Source organism: Protopterus annectens, chromosome 3.part0, assembly GCF_019279795.1.
Source record: "Protopterus annectens isolate FY-2018-M chromosome 3.part0, PAN1.0, whole genome shotgun sequence".
Lineage (NCBI taxonomy): Eukaryota > Metazoa > Chordata > Ceratodontiformes > Protopteridae > Protopterus > Protopterus annectens.
The window spans coordinates 1,183,045,615-1,183,064,605 of record NC_056731.1 but is presented as its reverse complement, the minus strand read 5'-3'; the positions used below and the strand labels follow the sequence as shown (position 1 = coordinate 1,183,064,605).

At 37.6% G+C, this 18,991-nt stretch overlaps 1 protein-coding gene across 1 annotated transcript in view; it reads right to left on the bottom strand.

Annotated features, from left to right (window-relative positions):
• Positions 1–18,991, bottom strand: part of LOC122797013 (synaptonemal complex protein 2-like) — a 256,765-nt gene that overhangs the window by 159,337 nt on the left and 78,437 nt on the right. Inside the window, exon 4 of the mRNA XM_044065783.1 lies at positions 8,217–8,359. Coding sequence (XP_043921718.1) covers positions 8,217–8,359 — 143 coding nt within the window. The remainder of the gene's footprint in view (positions 1–8,216; positions 8,360–18,991) is intronic.

The following is an 18,991-nucleotide window of genomic DNA, read 5'->3' as shown; positions in this document are numbered from 1 at the left end:
GACATATTTCTTGTGGCATGCCACACTGCCAAGCTTGCCTCATAGTCCATTTCCAAAAGGTCTGAAGTGTCCTTTCTCAGGTTAGTAGTAGACAGCCCGTTTCCAGAATATTTCTTTACTGTGCTGTCATTACATCAGAAGAAAATATTAATCAAGGAAAAAAAACTCAGTTATAACAAGCTACGTCTCAAACACTGTGGCCTGAAACAACCAAAGTGGTGTAGTCAGAATCACTACCCAGCTTCACTTAAGCAACTAATTGAAGAATAAATGAAGTTTGGCAACAAACCAAATTGTCCCGGGACATCTTCATGAGGGGTTAGATTGATATTAGTGGGTGTTAAGTGGAGGCAGGAATGGTCGGGAGGAAATGAGAAGGCTGGGGAGGGGCTTATGTGGTCTAGACAAGGGTAGCTGGGTGAGCAATCACATTTTGGCGTGAACTTGCTCCCCACCCACCCTCCCTTTTTTGATGGTAGGTTGGGGGGATTGGGGTTATTTTATCAGCTGGGGTAGGTGGAGAAGAGGGACAGGCTTGCCCTCTTCTGTTCCTCCTCTGGTGTCTGGATGTTCACTTCAAGGATCTCGGGAAAGGAAAATGAGCAGTTGGAGGAAGCTTGCTGAATAGATAAGCAAGCTGAGGTAAGGATGCTGCTTATTTGGTGGAAGGTAATTCAATGAATGGTGTATGAAGTGAGATGGGACACAGCTTCTTAAGTAAAGTAAGCAAGCAGAGGTATGGACCCTGCTTGTTGGGAAGGGTGAGTAGGTATGCTGCCTTGATTAACATTACAAGGATGGTGCTTCATAAGTAAAGTAAGCGAGCAGAGGTATGGACGCTGCTTACTAATATGCAGGGTGAGTAGGTACGCTGCCCTGATTAATATTACAAGGATGTTATGCTGTGTTTAAAATCAAATATATTATGGTTAGTTGTAATTAATGAATTTGAACAAAGCTATGTTGTGGAAGTTTAGTAAAGGTTGTCAAATGTCATTTGGTGTGATGTATGTTTATTGAAGGAGACCGGGACAATACTCGTATTATAAACTCTCCAACAGAACTTGACATATGGCTAAAAATACCACAACAAAAATGGCATATGGCCTTTTACAGAAAAGTACCAAAAGTACTGGTTTATCTTTACTGATGTGTCATTACATTAAAAATTATCTTTTTCCGCTGCAAAACATCATGACTGACACTACAGCCTGAAGCAGCTAAAGTAGTGGGGATGAATACAGTTGAGAGCTTTAAAACAGTTTGAAATACTGCGCCTCAGGCATTTGTAAGCATGATCATTTGTGTCATAGTCTAGTTGCTTTATACATATTAAGCATTGCTTAATATCACAATAAAAAAAACATATAAAGGATTTTTTGTTAATGTGCAACATGCAATTACTCAGACTTGAAAAAGCCAATATGATGCAGTCAAAATTCAGCACTTTAGCTGCACTGAAATCCATGTGGCCAGAAATTCAATATTGGGTATGCCTTGCACAAGAACTTTCTTGGACAAGCCCTTGACATTTTTATCAGGAATTGTAATATGTGCTTGAATTATATCCTCTTAAGACACAAGCATACACATTCATTTTACTATCAGTATAGTACGGTATATACTCGACAGTGGATATATAGTATTTTTAATCAGGATGAATAATGTGGCACAAGTCCAGGCTACCTTTATCAAATTGTCATTACCAGACATATAAATCATATATGCTTATGCAGAAAAATGAGGCTTTTTTCAATTGTAGCCTTGGCTCAGACACCATCGCCTGAAGAAGTCAAAGCTGTGCCACTGAGCTAAATTCAATTCTTTCAGTGTATAGTTGCAGTCTTGAGGCATTTTCTACCTGACTGCTGTAGAACTCCCAGAATTATTTTGAACTCTCTAATCGGAATTGATACCTGGTTCTATGTACACAGATACCAAACATTATGTTTCAGACTTCACTGTAGCATTTTGATATTCTGCATTGAACTTGGTTTCCATTAGATGGCTGCCTGTTCTTCTGCTTAAGATCCAAAATTATCTTTACTGACCTGTGATTATACTAGCAGTATACATTCTATATCAAGAGAAAGGGGATTTTTTTTTTAACTGTAACATGTCATGGCTAAAATGCCAAGATCTGAAAAAAGCAAAACTGTTGGAGCTGAACTTAGCATGGAAGTGTACTACAGTTTGTCAGTGTGCAATAGCAGCATACTGTGTAGTCTGTAGCTGGACATCTTTCTGAAAGTTCTGTAATAAAACCTGGAAAGACTATCAACACAAGGCCTTTTATACACAAATACCCAATGCACGTAGTTCATAGGCCTTTAACTATTGTATTCTCACATTTTGCATTATACTGCATTGCCGTACAACTTCAAATCAGGATGAAAAGTACAATACTGGTCCGGAATTCATTACCAAGTTTCAAAAGACTGCAAATGCAAGAGAAAATAATGAAAAGCATGGCAAAGGGTAGTTCTTAATTGCAGCTACAAAGTTATGAGCATTTTTTCCACCACTCCTGTTTTTAGTTGGACACAAGGAGCCTGCAGGTACAAGCGATTAAACATAAGGCATCTAAAAGATTACGTTCTGAGTGAAATCTGTAAGGGTCCTTTTTTTGCATTTGTAAACCAAAGAGCCTTTGTTTTCATCAACCTCTCATTTTGCTGAAGACAAGCAGCCTTTAGGTGGAAGCAATCACAAAAGGTCTTAATTTGCTCTTAGTGAAATCTGCAATGTGCAACGTAATTAACTTTAAAAGGGATATGGCAAGTTGTTCAGTGAAATGAAATGTTTGATACTATAGTAAACAGTTAACAGAAGTTGCTGTCTTGTTCAGAAGTATTCTCCTACCCACCCAGCAAAAGCACACCTTATCCCCATACCTAATCCCATGTTTCCCTATTTCAATAATGGCTGTGGAACCCAACATGCCCACTCCAGGGTGGTCCAAATTCATACATCCTCCCGAAAGTTGTTCATGTACAAACTGTGCAAGGACAAATGGGAAAAAGTCCTTATGGGCCATTCAATATGACTTTTTTTGCCCCATTACTTTCAATTTTATTCTGCTTATCCTCTCTCTCTCTTCAGTGCAGGTATGGGCTCCACCATGATTAAGGTGCACCTAGCAACTATTTTTAATTTCCATGAAGGCTTTGACTATCCTTCGCCTAACAAACTGTATGCAAGACCTTTTAAAGGGTAAAGTTTTGCTCTATTCCCTACATAAGGCAACCACCACATCTTGGGAAATTAATTTCATCTGGGAGAAGCAAACTTGACCCCCCCCCCCCTTTGAACCAGTCCTTTTACAGTGGTTAACTTTGTATGTCAGAAAACTTTTTGGTATATATTACTTCAGCTAGGGGAATTTCTGAGCATCAGAATTTGTCCAGAAGATACTCCCCCCAAATATCTGATACATTTCTCCTGAATAGGGATTATTACTCTGAGACTGAAATTATGCCACCACCCATTTGGACTCATAAAAAATGCAACGCATTACACAGAAATAAAGGGATATTCGAGTGTCTTTTGTTACTGAAATCACCAGTTCTTATTACATTCTGCAGCAGAAGATTTTGGCATATTATTCAGAGAAATGTTAGAATATTTCAAATGCTCATATATATATATATATATATATATATATATATATATATATATATATATATGCCTTTTCTGCAAAGTGTCCCCAGTAATCTTACATAACCATTTGATGTTCCAGATTTGCTTCTCAAACATCATGTACATTCCACTGTCTTTAGGGCCGACACCAAGTATATGATGGAATTATATCATTGATGTGGTTTTATGAACTAAGAACCAAAATGAATCTTTTCTCAAAAAAGTGATATTTTCTGACATTTTAAACAATGCATCAAACACACATTTTAACTTTTTATGAAATACAGGCACATATCTAAAATTCTGCTGTCGCCTTTTTCTAATTCCTATTAGTCATCCGTGTGTCTTATTCTGAAAAACATCTAGCGAATATCTTAAAGTAGCTGAGAGTGATTGTCATTTGAAGTCAATTCATAATTCAGGCTAGAATGCCCGTTTTAAATGGATGCAATAATATTTGTAAGAGATTGCTAAAAAAAGTGTCCTTTTCATTTCGCTTCAGAGTAGCAAAGATATCACAAATACATTTTTTGTGACTTCAGGAATAAGAGGTATATGCATTTCTGTAAAAAAATAAATGTTCATGCGTTTTATATGTTGCAGTATACAACTGACAATTATGTTTTCATTAAAATCCAAGATGTAGTCTCTCCTTTGCTATTAAGGATTTTGATAGCAAGCTGGCTGAAAGAGCAAAACCATACAATGTAAGTTGCAGGTGCCTCACTAGAAAGTAAAGTGACCAGCAGTGCCCCTCAGGTCTCAGCGCTGAGGCCTCTCCTCTTTGTTTACTTCTCAGATCTCCAAAAACATATTCAAAATCTGTAGCTAGCTAAATTTGCAGATTATTGTAAATTAAGGTTAAGTCATCAACCTCCAGCAACTAAACCATACACAGTGAACTTACCCTAGTAATTTCTTGGGGTATTTAACACTGGCAGAAAATAAATACTAAGAAATTATACTATCAGTTTTGGTAGACAACCTCTTTTCTTATCACATTGTCTAGATACACTTTCATTTTGTGAAAGTGAATTTATGAACCTAGGTATGCCCCATTTTTTGATCATCCTGTAACAGTTAGCATTTTTTTTTTAATTAGCTTAGCCAACTGCCAATGGAAGATCACCAGCGTCTTAAGTAATCTCTCCCTTGTAATCAGAGTATAATGCTCTTTGGAATGTATCTTACTAAACAATTCAAACAGGAAGACCCCAAATGTTTCTAACCAAAAAGGTCAGAGGCCCAAGTCTGGAAGCTGTCTTTATTTATTTATTCAGTGTTTTATACACTTTTGATGGGAGATCTTGGTTTTGCTTAGCACACATCAGAGACTAGGCTGTCCTGGACCTCCTGTTCCTATGCAAATCCAGTATACCCATTAATACAAGAACCAGGGACCTAAATCTTCCCCTACAGATAAAGAAACCATGTTGGTGGGAAAGGATTATAACCTAGCACTTTGCAAACCTTTCGAATGACTCATTCCATTAAACAAACAAGATGATTGGATGGGTATTCATAAATTAGCTCTGGGATTGATCAGTATGGCAGTCCTGGACAAGGGATGTGCAGCCAGAGGGAGGATACTGAAAATAGGAATGATCATGAGATGCTGTGACCTTGGAATATCTATGAAGGAAAGAAACCACATTGAAGTGATTACTCTAGTAACACTTCCTGAATATTAAAAAAATATACATGTATTCTGGAGATGTAGGGATGCATATACACACAAAAAAATACAAAGCATTTTTTTTCATGTTAAGCAAATGTGCATGCCCTTAAAACAAGATAATAGATGCAGCAAATGTAAAAGTAATTCAGAAAGCATATCCCTGTAAGGTAGTGAAGTATATTATAAATAAATATTCAGCATTTTGGAAACATGTATAGAAACAAAGTAAATTTTCCACATTTATTTCAAACCATTTAAACACTCTGAACCTTTACCTTGACACTATATAGTTACGCTACTGGGCTATTTTTACACCAATTCATATTTCTGAATAAGTACCTTAATACGTATATAAAGCATCATAATTTTGTTTTGAGCACCTGTGCTCTCTACCTCAAAAGGCTTCATTTCCTTTGGTACAACAGCAACCTTGCCTACCACCTGCCTTGGCGTAGCCTGCCTATATGATCTGACATGTGTTCCTGCATATTCCCTCAGGCTCCTCTAACAGATTTTACTTGGGTTAGTCCACCCTTGTAAGGTTTAGATGGATTAGACATACCCTCCGTTTATCTGATCAACTTTTTTCTTGACACCCAAACATTTGACTCTCTGGACAGCTGTTAGGTCTCCATCAGCACTGACTTCCATAGCTTTGGAATGTATGTTTCCCATACAAATATTCATGAAAGCTTTCATGACATTTCTTTAAGCCCCTTCACATCTCTGCACAGTTCTTCGGCTGGCTAATAGAGTGTATTTTTATCTCCTAATTCCATCCATCTCTTCAAATGGTAACCCTCCACTCCATGATGATTGACAGCATTTGGAAGATATCACTGTATAGAAAATGGGCGTTAGAAATACTTAACTCATTAACACCTACATGGTGTGGAATAGCATACCTCTAGTAACCTACACACATCCTTGCCTTCCAAAGCACTTTCTGAAAAATCAAGTTAAAAAAAGCATAACACGAATAAATGTAAACATAAAAATCTGAACGGGTGGCAAGCCATGATTAATTTTTCTACTGCAGGACATTCTAGACTACTGATCTTAGTACCACTTTGATAATTTCTCCTTGCCTTTTCTAATATTGTGCATTATTAGCTGGTAAGTCACTTAGTTCAAGTAGCAAGGAGGCATGCATTGTGTATATGTCTGATAGCATCAAGCTAAAATGTCACTATGGCATTAATTTTTTTTGTTTGTTCACTTTTATCCCAGTTTGACATCAGAGAAGTCCACAGACGTTTGCTATCTTTTGATGGTAAAGGTGAGGAGATGTGTTGTATATGTGTACAAGTTCAAAAATACAATTGCGTCTGTGTTCTTAGACAGGCAGTATTTCCATGTATTATTTAAGTAGCCTCTTAAGCATTTGTATGTTTAGTTTATTGGAAAATTCTATTTTTTGACAGCTTTAAACATTAAACCTTGGACACGATTTATGTTATTTGCTTATAAGGATGAAATATTTCCTTTATGATTTTTTTTTTTAATTCAGGCCATCACTGGATCAAAAGGTTGGAAAAAAACTCTAAAATGCACCTCACATTGAATATCCTGAATCCAGAACATGGCTTAATTCAGTGATTTCACTACAGTCTTGGACAAGAAATGTAGGAGAAAAAACTGATAAGTCATCTAGAGGGGGTGTAATCAATTAATTGCTTTGGGCTAAATGTATTTTCTAGAACAATGGAGCTTTTTATGCCGTTCATGTTTGTATGAAATTTAGTCACGTATATGAAGCTGAGAACACTGAAATGCAAAAAGTATTTCTAAGTATGAAGAACATGAAAAGAAATTGAGGGATGAGTGCATCAGGAAGTGGGGCTATGTAGGACTGAAGTACTACCATTCATGTTTGTTCAGCAGTAACTCCCACCCATACCTCTTCCGGATCTGCCACTGACTGTGATTTGGCAACAATTTGTTGGCCTCCTTGTTCAACCCACCCTTAGTGTGTGTGTGTGTGTGTGTGTGTGCGTGTGTATGTGTATGTGTGTGTGTATATATATATATATATATATATATATATATATATATATATATAAGGGGGTTAACAAAAATTAGAAAATAGTCTGAATCTGATGCAAATGGAAAGTTTGGCAACAGCATATTTTTTTATTTGTTATTTCCAGGCACCCAGGTTTTATGGATGGCTGAGGGCTGGCTAATCATATTTTCCAGCTGTCCCTAATTTTGGAGAATGCGCCTGACTTTGTCTAATATTTTCAGCCTGACCCTCAATTTATTTTAGGTTTCAAACGGCCTTCAAAGTGTAGTGGTTTCCTCTAAGATGAACATTAAAGAAATAGAGACTGGCCTCAGAACATCCCTTGGTCATCCATTATTTTTCTTTAACACCTACCCCCATCTGCTTTTATAACTTACTTGTATATGACTGCATTGACTGCATGTGTGTTATACTTTAAAACATATCGTTTTAATATTTTATGCTGTCCACATATCTTAAACAAAACTTGAGTTGCCTTCAACACTACAAATAGTATGCTTACTCATACAAATTTAAAATAAGTGCATTTGAATGGAAGATGTACAACCAAAGCAAGATACATTTCGGTGGAAAAAAGACATGAAAACTATCCAAACTTACAAAACTCACTGAAGAGAGTTCCACAAGATAACCAGTTATTAACTATCACAAAAACTAGAAAACAAGTTGGGTTTCCAAAGGAGAAATATTTTATGAAAACATATTTATACACACAAGCAAATATCCTGAATGTGTTAGATAACTCGCAAAACAATATCATATACAATCCTCAGTGCATACTGATGTCCAATAATCATAATAGGAAATTTAGTGCAAATCAATAACAAAATCGAGGATTAATAAAAATGCAACATGCAGCTCAGCTGCACTTACTGTCTCAAATTCTTCATCTGTGATGCATTTGAAAGCAGCTGCAATTCGATCTTTCACAAACCAACGCTGAGCTGCTTCATCCCGCCACTTTTTCACACTGATCCGACATAATGCTTCAGAAATGGCAACCTGAGTCTCGTAGTCTGATACAGAAATACAAATTACAACTTATTACAAGGACACTTATCCAGGAATTCGTTTTTAAACATGCATATTTCAGAAAGAACATGTTTTGTAGTAGAGAGCTTTTACTTTTTTAAATAACTGAACAGTTGAGTATAAACTCCACTGTACAATTAATTTATTCTCTGACTTGTTTAATCTCATGCAAGACTGCAGACAGTTGAAGCTTGTCCCGTCACTCATTGGGCACAAAGATGTGAATTAATTTTGAATAGGTTAACAAGCCATCACTTCGAACATATACACAACATACAGCAAGAAAAGGAATTAGTAATTTACCTACAACATATTTTTGGGATGGGAGAGGAAAGTAGACCACCTAGTGAAAGCCCACACAAACATACTGAGGATATGCAGACTCCACACAAAAGGCATTGCCAGCCAAGAAAACTATATCGTAGTGAGGCAACAATGCTATCGACTGCACAAATGCATCAACATTTCGATGTATCAGAGTATGTCAAGCTATATAAACTAATGAACCATGAGTGCTTTCATGACCTGAAGCACTAATGACAAACTAGTCTATCTTTATGTGATATCAGTGTAATGTGGACTCTGCTAACATCAAGATGCCTGTATACTGTACAATAAGGTTTGACATCTGTCTACATATGAATGTCTCAAAACTGCTTTGTCATTAGTCTGCCAAAAATGGAAGACCGGTTTAAATGCAAAATCCAAGTCAACATTCTGAAGTCTTAAGCTTTTTTTTTATTTCAGGTTATGGTTAAGATGATCATGCATGGACTATTAACTTGACTATGAGGAACAGTGTCTAAAAGTTTAATAGATTAAAAGCAGTACTTAACTAAATTCTGATTACATAAACGTTAGACAACACAGTCCTCTGTACATACATTCAGCAATCTCTCTTGCATCTGAACAGAGAAACATTGCTATATTTTGTTAAGAGATACAACTTGTCATTGAAGGTGCTGGGATGGGCATTAAGAATAAATAGGAAAACTGGCATGGATTATAACATTTATCCACTACTTTATAGCAAATCAATGATGTAACCTATGGAAGCTGTAAATCTCTCATTCACTTAATATTACTTTACTTAATTATACTTGGTAATTTATACTTTGTTGACTGAGTTAGTCCCACTATGCGAGTGTCCATTTTCAGTGAAGATTGAACTGAAAATTTACTTTCTAACTGAAAATAAATGTGCATGAAATTGAAAAAAGTTTGATCCCTTGCCACGGTTGGTCAGACAGACATTTGTCATGTATATTATGCAAGTACTTGTTCTCTTAAGACTAATTTTAAAGCCGACTTAAAATTTTCGAAGTTTCTGATTCCCTAATCATTAGGAAAAGACTGTTCTACAATGTTGGTATAGATAGGATGTAAGAAATGCATGGATTGGGACAGGGATTGGATAACTAAATGTGTGAAGGAAAGGTTAATCATGTTTCAAATGCAATTAAGTTGAATGGAAAAAGAGGTACTGTAAGATAATGGGGGGCATCCAAAAGCCTGCTTCTATTTTAGTGCAGAAAGATCCCTGAATTCAGGAATGCAAAATGAAGAGATGCAGTCAATGCAGAAAAACAGATCACACATCTAGGAATGGTTACCCAAGTGTAGGAAATGTAATGATACAACATGAACTGTCCATTAAAACAGGGATAAGGGTAGAGGAAGAAAAACATTTTTCAGATAAAAACAAAGCCTGAGAAAGATGGTGCAGCTATGGATGACAGGCAGGGGAGATGAGGAAAAGAAAGAAACAATGGTGGATAAAGATGTTGTACAGAATATTGAAACCATAAAAGAAACAAATGTGGATCAATTAGTAAAAGAGTGAGTTGGAGAAGAAAAATAAATGTTTCCACCAGAAAGGGTGCCAAAAAAAGAAAAAAGAGAATGTTTCAGTACTATCTGGCAGCAAATGTAAACAGTATTACAAATGAAGTTAGAGGCTTGACAGCAACAAAATGATGTAAAAAACTACAGACAGACATTCATATATTTATTAAATACAACATACATTAGAAGAGGAAAAAGTAGAGCTGCATGCTTAGGCATTAACAGTTAAAAATAATGGATAACATAGCTATACCGGTATGAATGTTAGTATGTGATATAATAAAAAGAGACTAGTAAGACTGTGCAATATTTATACACATTTCAGTATGACAGGGAGGGAACATTCTGAAGAAAAAGCATGCAGTATTGAACATTCCAGTAATTATAATAGACTATAATTGCAGTTTAAGATAAGGAAATAAAACTCAGTAAATTAAAATTATGAACAATGGTTACGTGGTGATTCAATATTAGTTGGGAAAACTGGTCTCATCAGAGAGGTATATTTACAGACGAAAGAAATATTGAAAAAATAAGATGCGCATATATTAAATGAGCTCAAATTTGAAGTAGAAACATAAATGATTTAGAGAAAAAGCATATGAAAGAGAGAAAAAGAACAATTTTTATTCGACATAAAATAATACAAAAATAAAAACGGTTTCTCCATAGTTAGGAAAAGGATTTAAAGTATGAGAAGGAAGACATATGCAACTTATGATGACATTATTGTATATACCCAAGAATAAATTTGTGAAGGCAATTGAGAACTTTGAGATGTATGAGAAATAAGTTGTGTAAGAAAGTATGGAAAGGTAAGAAATAACATACATTTTTTGACATTCCAAGATGACTGCACATAGAGTAACAGCTTAATCCTGGCTCTACCAGTTTGAAAACAAACTTAGCAAAGAAGGCCAGTGGGCCTAGACTTCTTGGTAAATTTCAGTAAGTGCACTGCCTGGATGCCAGGAAGAAAAGAAATAAAAAGGTTCTGGAGGAAAATCATCTGTAAAAGGTGAGAAAGAAGCACAGACTGAGAGGAGTACTGCAGTGGTTCAGCCTTCTGGGATGATAAAGCAATAATTATACTTGTGAAACATGACAGAACAGGAAAATCTGAAAATAGTGAACTTCCTTAGACTTTGTTAAGCTCATGGGGAACTTTTATACCCTGATTCATGCTATTAATGGTTGGAGAATAAAATCAGTTACCTGTAAACAAAAAATGTGGGATTACAAAGCAATAATTATACTTGAGACATGGCATAACAACAGGATTTGGAAATAATGGATTTTTGTGGACTTTGCTAAATTTGTAGGGGACTGTAAAGCATAAGCCCTACATTACGTGAGTAAACTTCAGAGAACTACTTTGGAGAGGGAGGGAGAAAGTTAACCAAGTAAAACAAATTTCTTTTTTTTTCTCTTGATGGTAATGTTGCATGATTTTCTTAGCAAGCGAAGTAAAGCTTTTTCATTTTTTAATGTAATGGGGAGACTAATATAAACAGGTGTTTTTTTTTTTTTTACCTGTTCAGTTTTCAGAAATCTAGGCACTGCAATGTGAGGAAAAAAGAGAAAAGAAGGGTCTGATTGACAGAGTATAGCAAAAGAAAAAATAGTGTGCTTTTTCTCATGCTTGCATAGGCAAATAATTGGGTTAACCCTGGGATTCATCTAGCCACAAGCACATTGCAAAACATTTAAATAATACAGAATATTGATTATTATAAGGCTTTTTTTCTGGTAAACAAGATATTCTTAACAGTTTGTTCTGGTTTTCATGTCATTAGAAGACAATCTGATAAAGAGCAATGCCTTGGAGGAAATGGTTACTGAAAGCATGTGTTTTCTAACTGGGAGGGCTATAAAGATGAGACAAAATCAGATAGCATTGTATAAAAGCATAGGCTTATGCATCTCAGCATGAACCTGTGGGTGTGGCTATCATTTTAGAACTTTTTTCCTTTTTATATACATAGTTTTGTGTTGTTATTAAGTTATTAGGTTTTACAGGCGTATTGGGGTGTATTTATGTTTGAGGGTTTTTAATAAAACAAAAAATTCTGCAAGATGTGATATAGGCTTAAATGGAGATGACAAGAAACAACTGTATACAAAATTAACATGACAAATGGTGCATGCATTGAACACAAAAGCTGGAACCATACATTTAACAAAACCGCTGTTGAACATAAATGGTGGGAACAATAATCCCTGAAGAACATGACTCTTTCTATAATGTGTTCATAGGTAGATATTAGGCTATCAGCCCTAGGGCCTATACAAGCCTAGCCATAACGATTCCCTTGCTATTGATTCCCACAAATATATACTTTCCTGGACCCCTGTCTAGCAGAGCTACTGATATGATCCCCAGGGTGAATTTCCTATCTCCCATCCAATTGTCAAGGTTCCTCTTGAAGAGAGCCATTGAGGCGCTCTGCCTGACATGTATAGGCAGCCTGTTCCAGAGTATGGGGAGGTCAGGAACCTATCCCTCCAGCATGTTCTATTCATCATGATGACAAGGGTAAGATCCCTGGAGCATGTGACTCAGAGGGATTGGGATTAGCATGTCCAACAAATCTGGGTTTAACATGGCCTTGTATGTTAGGCAGAGATCGCTTTTGAGTAGGCGATATGTGACAGAGTATAGCTGGAGTTTCTTTAGACGGTCAGCATAAGGCATCTGTTTTAGGCCTGTGATTCTTTTGGTGAGGTATTTCTGCATACTTTCTAGTTGCTGCAGACGTCTTGTGAGGTACATACCAAACAGGACCTTGTATTCTATAAAGGGTCTAATGAGGGATGAGTACAGAGGAACAATCACCTTTTTTCTGGATGAAAAGCCCTTAGTGATGAGGTGTGCCACGTAGAAGGATTTTCTAACTCTTATGGCTATGTGGTTATCGAAGGTGAAACCACTGCTACAATGTGTCCCTAGGTCTCTTATCACACTGTTGTTTAGTGTACTGCCACCTATGTGGTAGTTCACAAGTACAAGTTTTTTCCCAAAGGGGACAACTATACATTTCCTGGCATTTAGCTTGAGCCCATGGCTCTGGCACCAGGCATCTGTGTTTTGAAGTATATCCACATCATTTAGGGATTTAATAATGGCTCGCAGCTTGCAGTCATCTGCAAACTTTGTAAGCCAGAGTCCCTTAGTGTTGGACTGTACTTCAGAGAAGTAGATGCCAAACAAGAGTGGTCCCAGGCCAGAACCCTGCAGTACACCACTTGTCTGCAGCTGGATTTGGAGTTGGCTACTTTGACAGTGTGTATTCGATCAGTAAGCTAGTTTGCAACCCATCGAGTGATATAGGGATTAATGCCCAGCTTAGTAAGTTTATCTGTGATTCCAGAGTGGGGAATAGTGTCAAAAGCCTTTGCGAGGACCAAGTAAGTCTGTGTGAACCACCTTACCCTTGTCCATGACTCTGGAGACTGATTCGAAGAAGTTGATCAGGTTCAGGAGGCAAGACTGGCCCTTCACAAACCCAAATGGGTGGGGTCCAGTGTTTGAAGGTTGCCAATGCCTTTGTTTATAAGTTCCATGATAATACATTTCATGGCCTTGCAGATCAGGCTCGCCAGACAGTAGTTCCCGGGATCCAAAGTGGATCCCCCCTTGTGGAGTGGGATTACTATAGCTGTGCACCATTCTGTGGGCATGAAGCCTGAGGTGAGGCTATGATTAAACATGACACATAGGTGAGGTGCCAGTTAATATTGTAGTTCATGCAGTACACAGCCCGGTATGTCATCTGGTCTGATGGATGCTGTATTCTTGGCTTTGGAGTGTACGTTTTATACCCAAGTGGGCGTGATTACTGGAATTTGGCATTTTTTCAGTATTGAAATGGGCCCTTTAGGGGGCGAGAGGGGGGTGAAGTTGACACAATCTATCTGCCAGGATATTGGCAATATCTTTGGAATCAGTATATCTAGTGCCATTCTGCTGTAGTTCAGAGCAGATCTGAGTATTACCATTTAGATTCTTGACAAAGCTATAGAATGCCTTATGATTGGGCTTTGGAATCTTTGGCAATTTTTTCATAACTAGCTTTGGAAGATGTTATGAGGGATCTCAGCTTTCTACTGAGGCTGGCGAGGGAGTATTTTGAATCCTGGATTCTTCTTTTGCAACAGTTTCTTCCTTCTGTTCTACAGCTTGTTTATGGCAGGGTACCACCAGATTGTCTTTTTTTTTTTTTTTTTTTAAGAGAGGACAGCATCTTGGTTATATTTGGGATGGCTCAGTCCATGCACGAGTGAATGTGCTTGTTCAGCACCTTAGTGTAGGACTCAGAAGATGAACTTCCAGTTCCTATCTGCATGGGTGTCATGATGTTTGTTACTTCTGACTTAAGAAGCATGAAGTTGGTTTTGGAGAAGTTTTTTAAGGATATTTCCTTAAAGGGGGGTGGGAGTGGGATGTGGATGTCAAGGGTGATTAGCTTATGGTCTGATCTGACCAAGGGGGTGACCACTGGTGTGGACTATGGTCTGATCGGACCAAGGGGGTGACCACTGGTGTGGACTATCAATCTTCCATGTTGGTAATGACCAGGTCTAGAATACTGGTACCCATGGTGGGACTATGAATTAGTTGCTCTAGGGCATTGGAATTCATGAATTCCAAGAACCATTGAGCAAAGGTGTTTGGTACAAGAGTAGTTTTTCCAGTTAATGGCAGGGTAGTTGAAATCACCCAGTATTAGGGTGTTTGACTGTATCTTAATATTTTCCAGTATGTTTAGAAAGGTGTAGTGAGAATCTTGGGGTATGGTGGGGGATCTGTAGCAAGCTACAGTTTGTATTGCAGTCTTGCCTAGTGTTAGTTGCACCTGGAGAATTTCAGATGCATTGTGTTGGGCAACTAGCCTGGAGGTGTGAATATCCTTGGTGAATATGGACACTCCTCCAACCTTTAGTGTTTGTCTGGTTTGGTGGATGAAAAGTGTGGCATGAGTTGTAGCCTGGTATTGCAGGGGTGCTCTCTGGAGCTTTGAACCAGGTCTCAGTTACTGCACAGACATCAATGTTCTCCATTTTTAGGAGAGCCTCGAGAGAGTACATCTTGAGGTTTAGACTTGTAGCATTACCTTCAGATTTTGCTTGCCTGTACTTGTTATGGTGGTAGTTTTGTCCTTTGAACCTTGCCTAAAAAAGGCACTATAGGGGTGGCAAGAGCCTTAGCCAGTAACCTGAATCCCAGGGGTGACCGGTGCAAAGCATTGTGGTTTGTCGATCATGTTGTCCCAGGCAGACAGATACTGGGTCCCCTTTGAATGACACCAGAAGCTTAGCCAATTACCAAAATCATTTTGTCCTTATACTGTGGTATCATTCTGGGCGATGGCAGGATGCTGCTCAGGGCTAGGGTCATACCTGCCTGGGCTACATGATCCAAGAGCTCTTCCATGTCTCTTCATGTAGTGCAGGGAGGTACATTTCAAGTCATTCACTCCAGCATGGACAATGACAGAGTCATATTTGTACTTGTTGTGGAGTGACTTGAGTGCATGTGTTATGGGGCAGATGCTGGCACCTGACAGGCAACTAACTAATTTTCTCCTTGGTCAGCCTGGTGAGTGGGATATCAGTGTGCCTGACTACAGAGTCAGCCATGACTAAAGTGTTGGCTACGTTGTCTTGCCTTAGGGGATGCTGTTGGGTGGCACACTGGTGTTGTGAGCTATGTGACGTTTTGGTTGTGTTTGTGGGTGGTGTTTGTTTGTGTTTCAGCTTTGGCGGTCCTTGTTGCTTGGGCAGGTTAATGTTAAGAGCCTCCACACAAGTGGGTTTTGTGTTAATATTTGTGGGTTTTGAAGGACCGTGTGTTGTTTGAGGTGTTGTGTGTGTGTCTCCTCTAGACTGTCTAGCACAATCTTGGCTGGACAGAGCTTTGCTTCCAGTTGGGCTATGTAACTGCATCTCTCACAGGTTGTAGTGTTTGGTGGTAGAAGGAGAGGGTTGTCTGTGCACATGAGGCAATTGCTGCATTGACCCAGTATGCCCAGATTCACCAGGTGGACAGGAGAAGTCACCCGAAGCTGACCCTTGGGCATGCCTGGTTAGGTGCTTTCTTTGTGTAGTTTAAACATTAATGGTCTCACAGATAAATACAAAAAAGAAAGAATAGTGAATTATATTAAAAATGTAGAGTAAAGGTAGCTATGCTCCAGGAGAGACACTTGAACATGTGAATTTGATAAAGAAAGGTTTCCAAGATGGTTATTCAGCAGAATATCTGGAACAAAGGAAGAGAGAGTACTTATGTTAATTGCAAGAGAAGTTTGACAGTAATAGAAGAAAATATATAAAAGACAATAAATGAAGATTTATAGTATTAAGGGGCTACTTGCAAGGGAGATGGATTACACTGGTATGCATTTATATTCTACCAAAAACTGCTATAATGGAACTTAAATTCTGGGAGAAATAATCAACTTTCAGCAAGGAATATTACCTTATAGGTGGGGACTAGAATTTGATTTGCAACAGTGAAGATGTAACTGTGAGGCCCAGAAGGAAAAATATAACAATGGATAGATTTTTAAAAAAATTTATGAAAACATTTGGCAAGGAAGATATGAATGCAGTACTAGGAGTTCGGAGTGAATTTATATTCTATTCTCCAAGATACAAAAACTGGGCTATGCTAGACAGAATATACACTTCACAGGAACATGTGCATTTTATTGAAGGTCTTGATATGCACCCAAAAACTATTTCAGATCATGCACCAATAACAATTAAAATAAAAATACAGGGTAATGAAATAAAAATGAGACACTGATGCTTTCCCACCTATCTGTTGAAAAGACATGAATTTAAGGAATGGGTAGTGGAAATTATTCAGAAACTATTATAGAAGATAAAAATTTCTTCTGAAAATATAGCTAAGGAGTGGAATAAAATTAAAGTGGAATTTAAAAATAGGGTGGAAATAAAATAAAGGCATATATGGTTAAAAAGTAACAAGAATTACTTGAGGGGCTGACAAATCTGCAAAACATGGGGAATCTCACAGAAGAGGAGCAACTGCAGAAAGCTTAACAGAAAATAAGGGATTACCTCGAAAATGTGCAAGAGTTTTAAGAGATTGCTGTTAAGCAACTGCTTTTTGATAATAACCTTACAGCACAAAAACATTTTGCAGAACGACTCATGCAACAGAAGATGGAAAGGGCTGTCACCAAGCTTAGGGAGCCTATAACAAGGAGAACAAGGGATCCTGTAGAAGTGTTGGTAATACTCTGAAAATTCTATAAAAGTCTGTATAAAGCAGAGATATGGAAATCAAGAAAAGGTATAAAGAAAAATGTGTATGGAAGAATTAAATATGCCCAGGCTAGAGGTAGAGGAGGCCGAATTACTAACAGGATAGTAGGAGACAAGATAAAAATGGTGATTTATAACCAATCTATAGGAAAGTCCCCAGGAATAAATGGTATTCCTGTGGAGGTTTGGAAGCTAGGATGGGGAAAAACTGAAAGATCTGGAAGGTTTTATTATTTTAAGAGGAGGAGAAAGTGGTAGTAGCTATAAAACCTAAAAACGGTAAAGATACAGCTTCATACAGGCCCATGTCGATATTAAATCTGGATTATAAAGCGTTTGCATCTACAATGGCAAAACGAATGGCAAAGTGATGCCAAAATTGATAGATATGGATCAATGTGGTTTTGTGCTGGGGAGGCAAACACTTGACAACATTAATAGAACACTGATGATCCAAAGGGAAACAGATTGTAAGAAAATACCACTGTTATTGGTGGGTCTTGATGCAGAGAAAGGATTTGACAGAGTGAGCCGGGACTTGATGAAAAGAGCAATGGAAGCATTTTCATTCCCTGAAATAATTATAAGGTTGATTAGGAGGATATATGAGGGATCAGAGGCAAACACTGAAGTGGGTGGGGTCCTCTGTGATCATCTCTGCTTGAGCAGGGGAACTAGGCAGGAGTGTCCTCGCTCCCTTTTTTTGTTTGCATTATATTTAGAACAACTGGCAAAGAAAATAAGGGAATATAGTTGGCATGGTAGTCAAAAGATGATGGCTCTATTTGCAGATAACTATTTTATACCTGGCAAAACCATAAAGGGACATTACAGTGCTGTGGAACATATTGGGGCAATTTCAAACCTTTTAGGGATACAAAATTAATGAAGCTGAAACAAAAGCAATATTGGTAAATTATGTACCCACATAAGAATTGGTTCAGCAATATCAATACTTATTGTGGACATGATAAAATGAAGTATTTAGGAGTAAGGATTAAAAAGATACTGATGCATCAGCTTAAGATATGTGGGAAGAGATGAAACAAAAGATAATATAAAAATTGAAAAAAAAGGAAGCTCTGTTATATGGATATTGATAGCAAGATACAAGCAGTTAAAATGTTTTTAGTCCCTTTAGTCTTACATATACAGGTCAGGCATATTTTTATCAAACAGAGGAGAAGTTATGGATAGTAATTAATAGAGTTGAAGGATTTTATCTGGGAAGGGAAGACGGGTTAGGAAGAACTGGGAATAGAGATTGGATAAGCAATTCATAAAGAAACAATGGGTGGATATATGTTATGTTTCCCAAATATGCAACAAAAATTAGAAGATTTAGGATCTTTGCCTGAAAGTGTTTACATAGATATTTTTATACCCCAAGCAGGCTCCAAATAATCTTTCCTCAGGTAGACACAAATGTTGGAGATGTAATGGGGAAGAAAGAGGTAACTGGGAACGGGTCTACT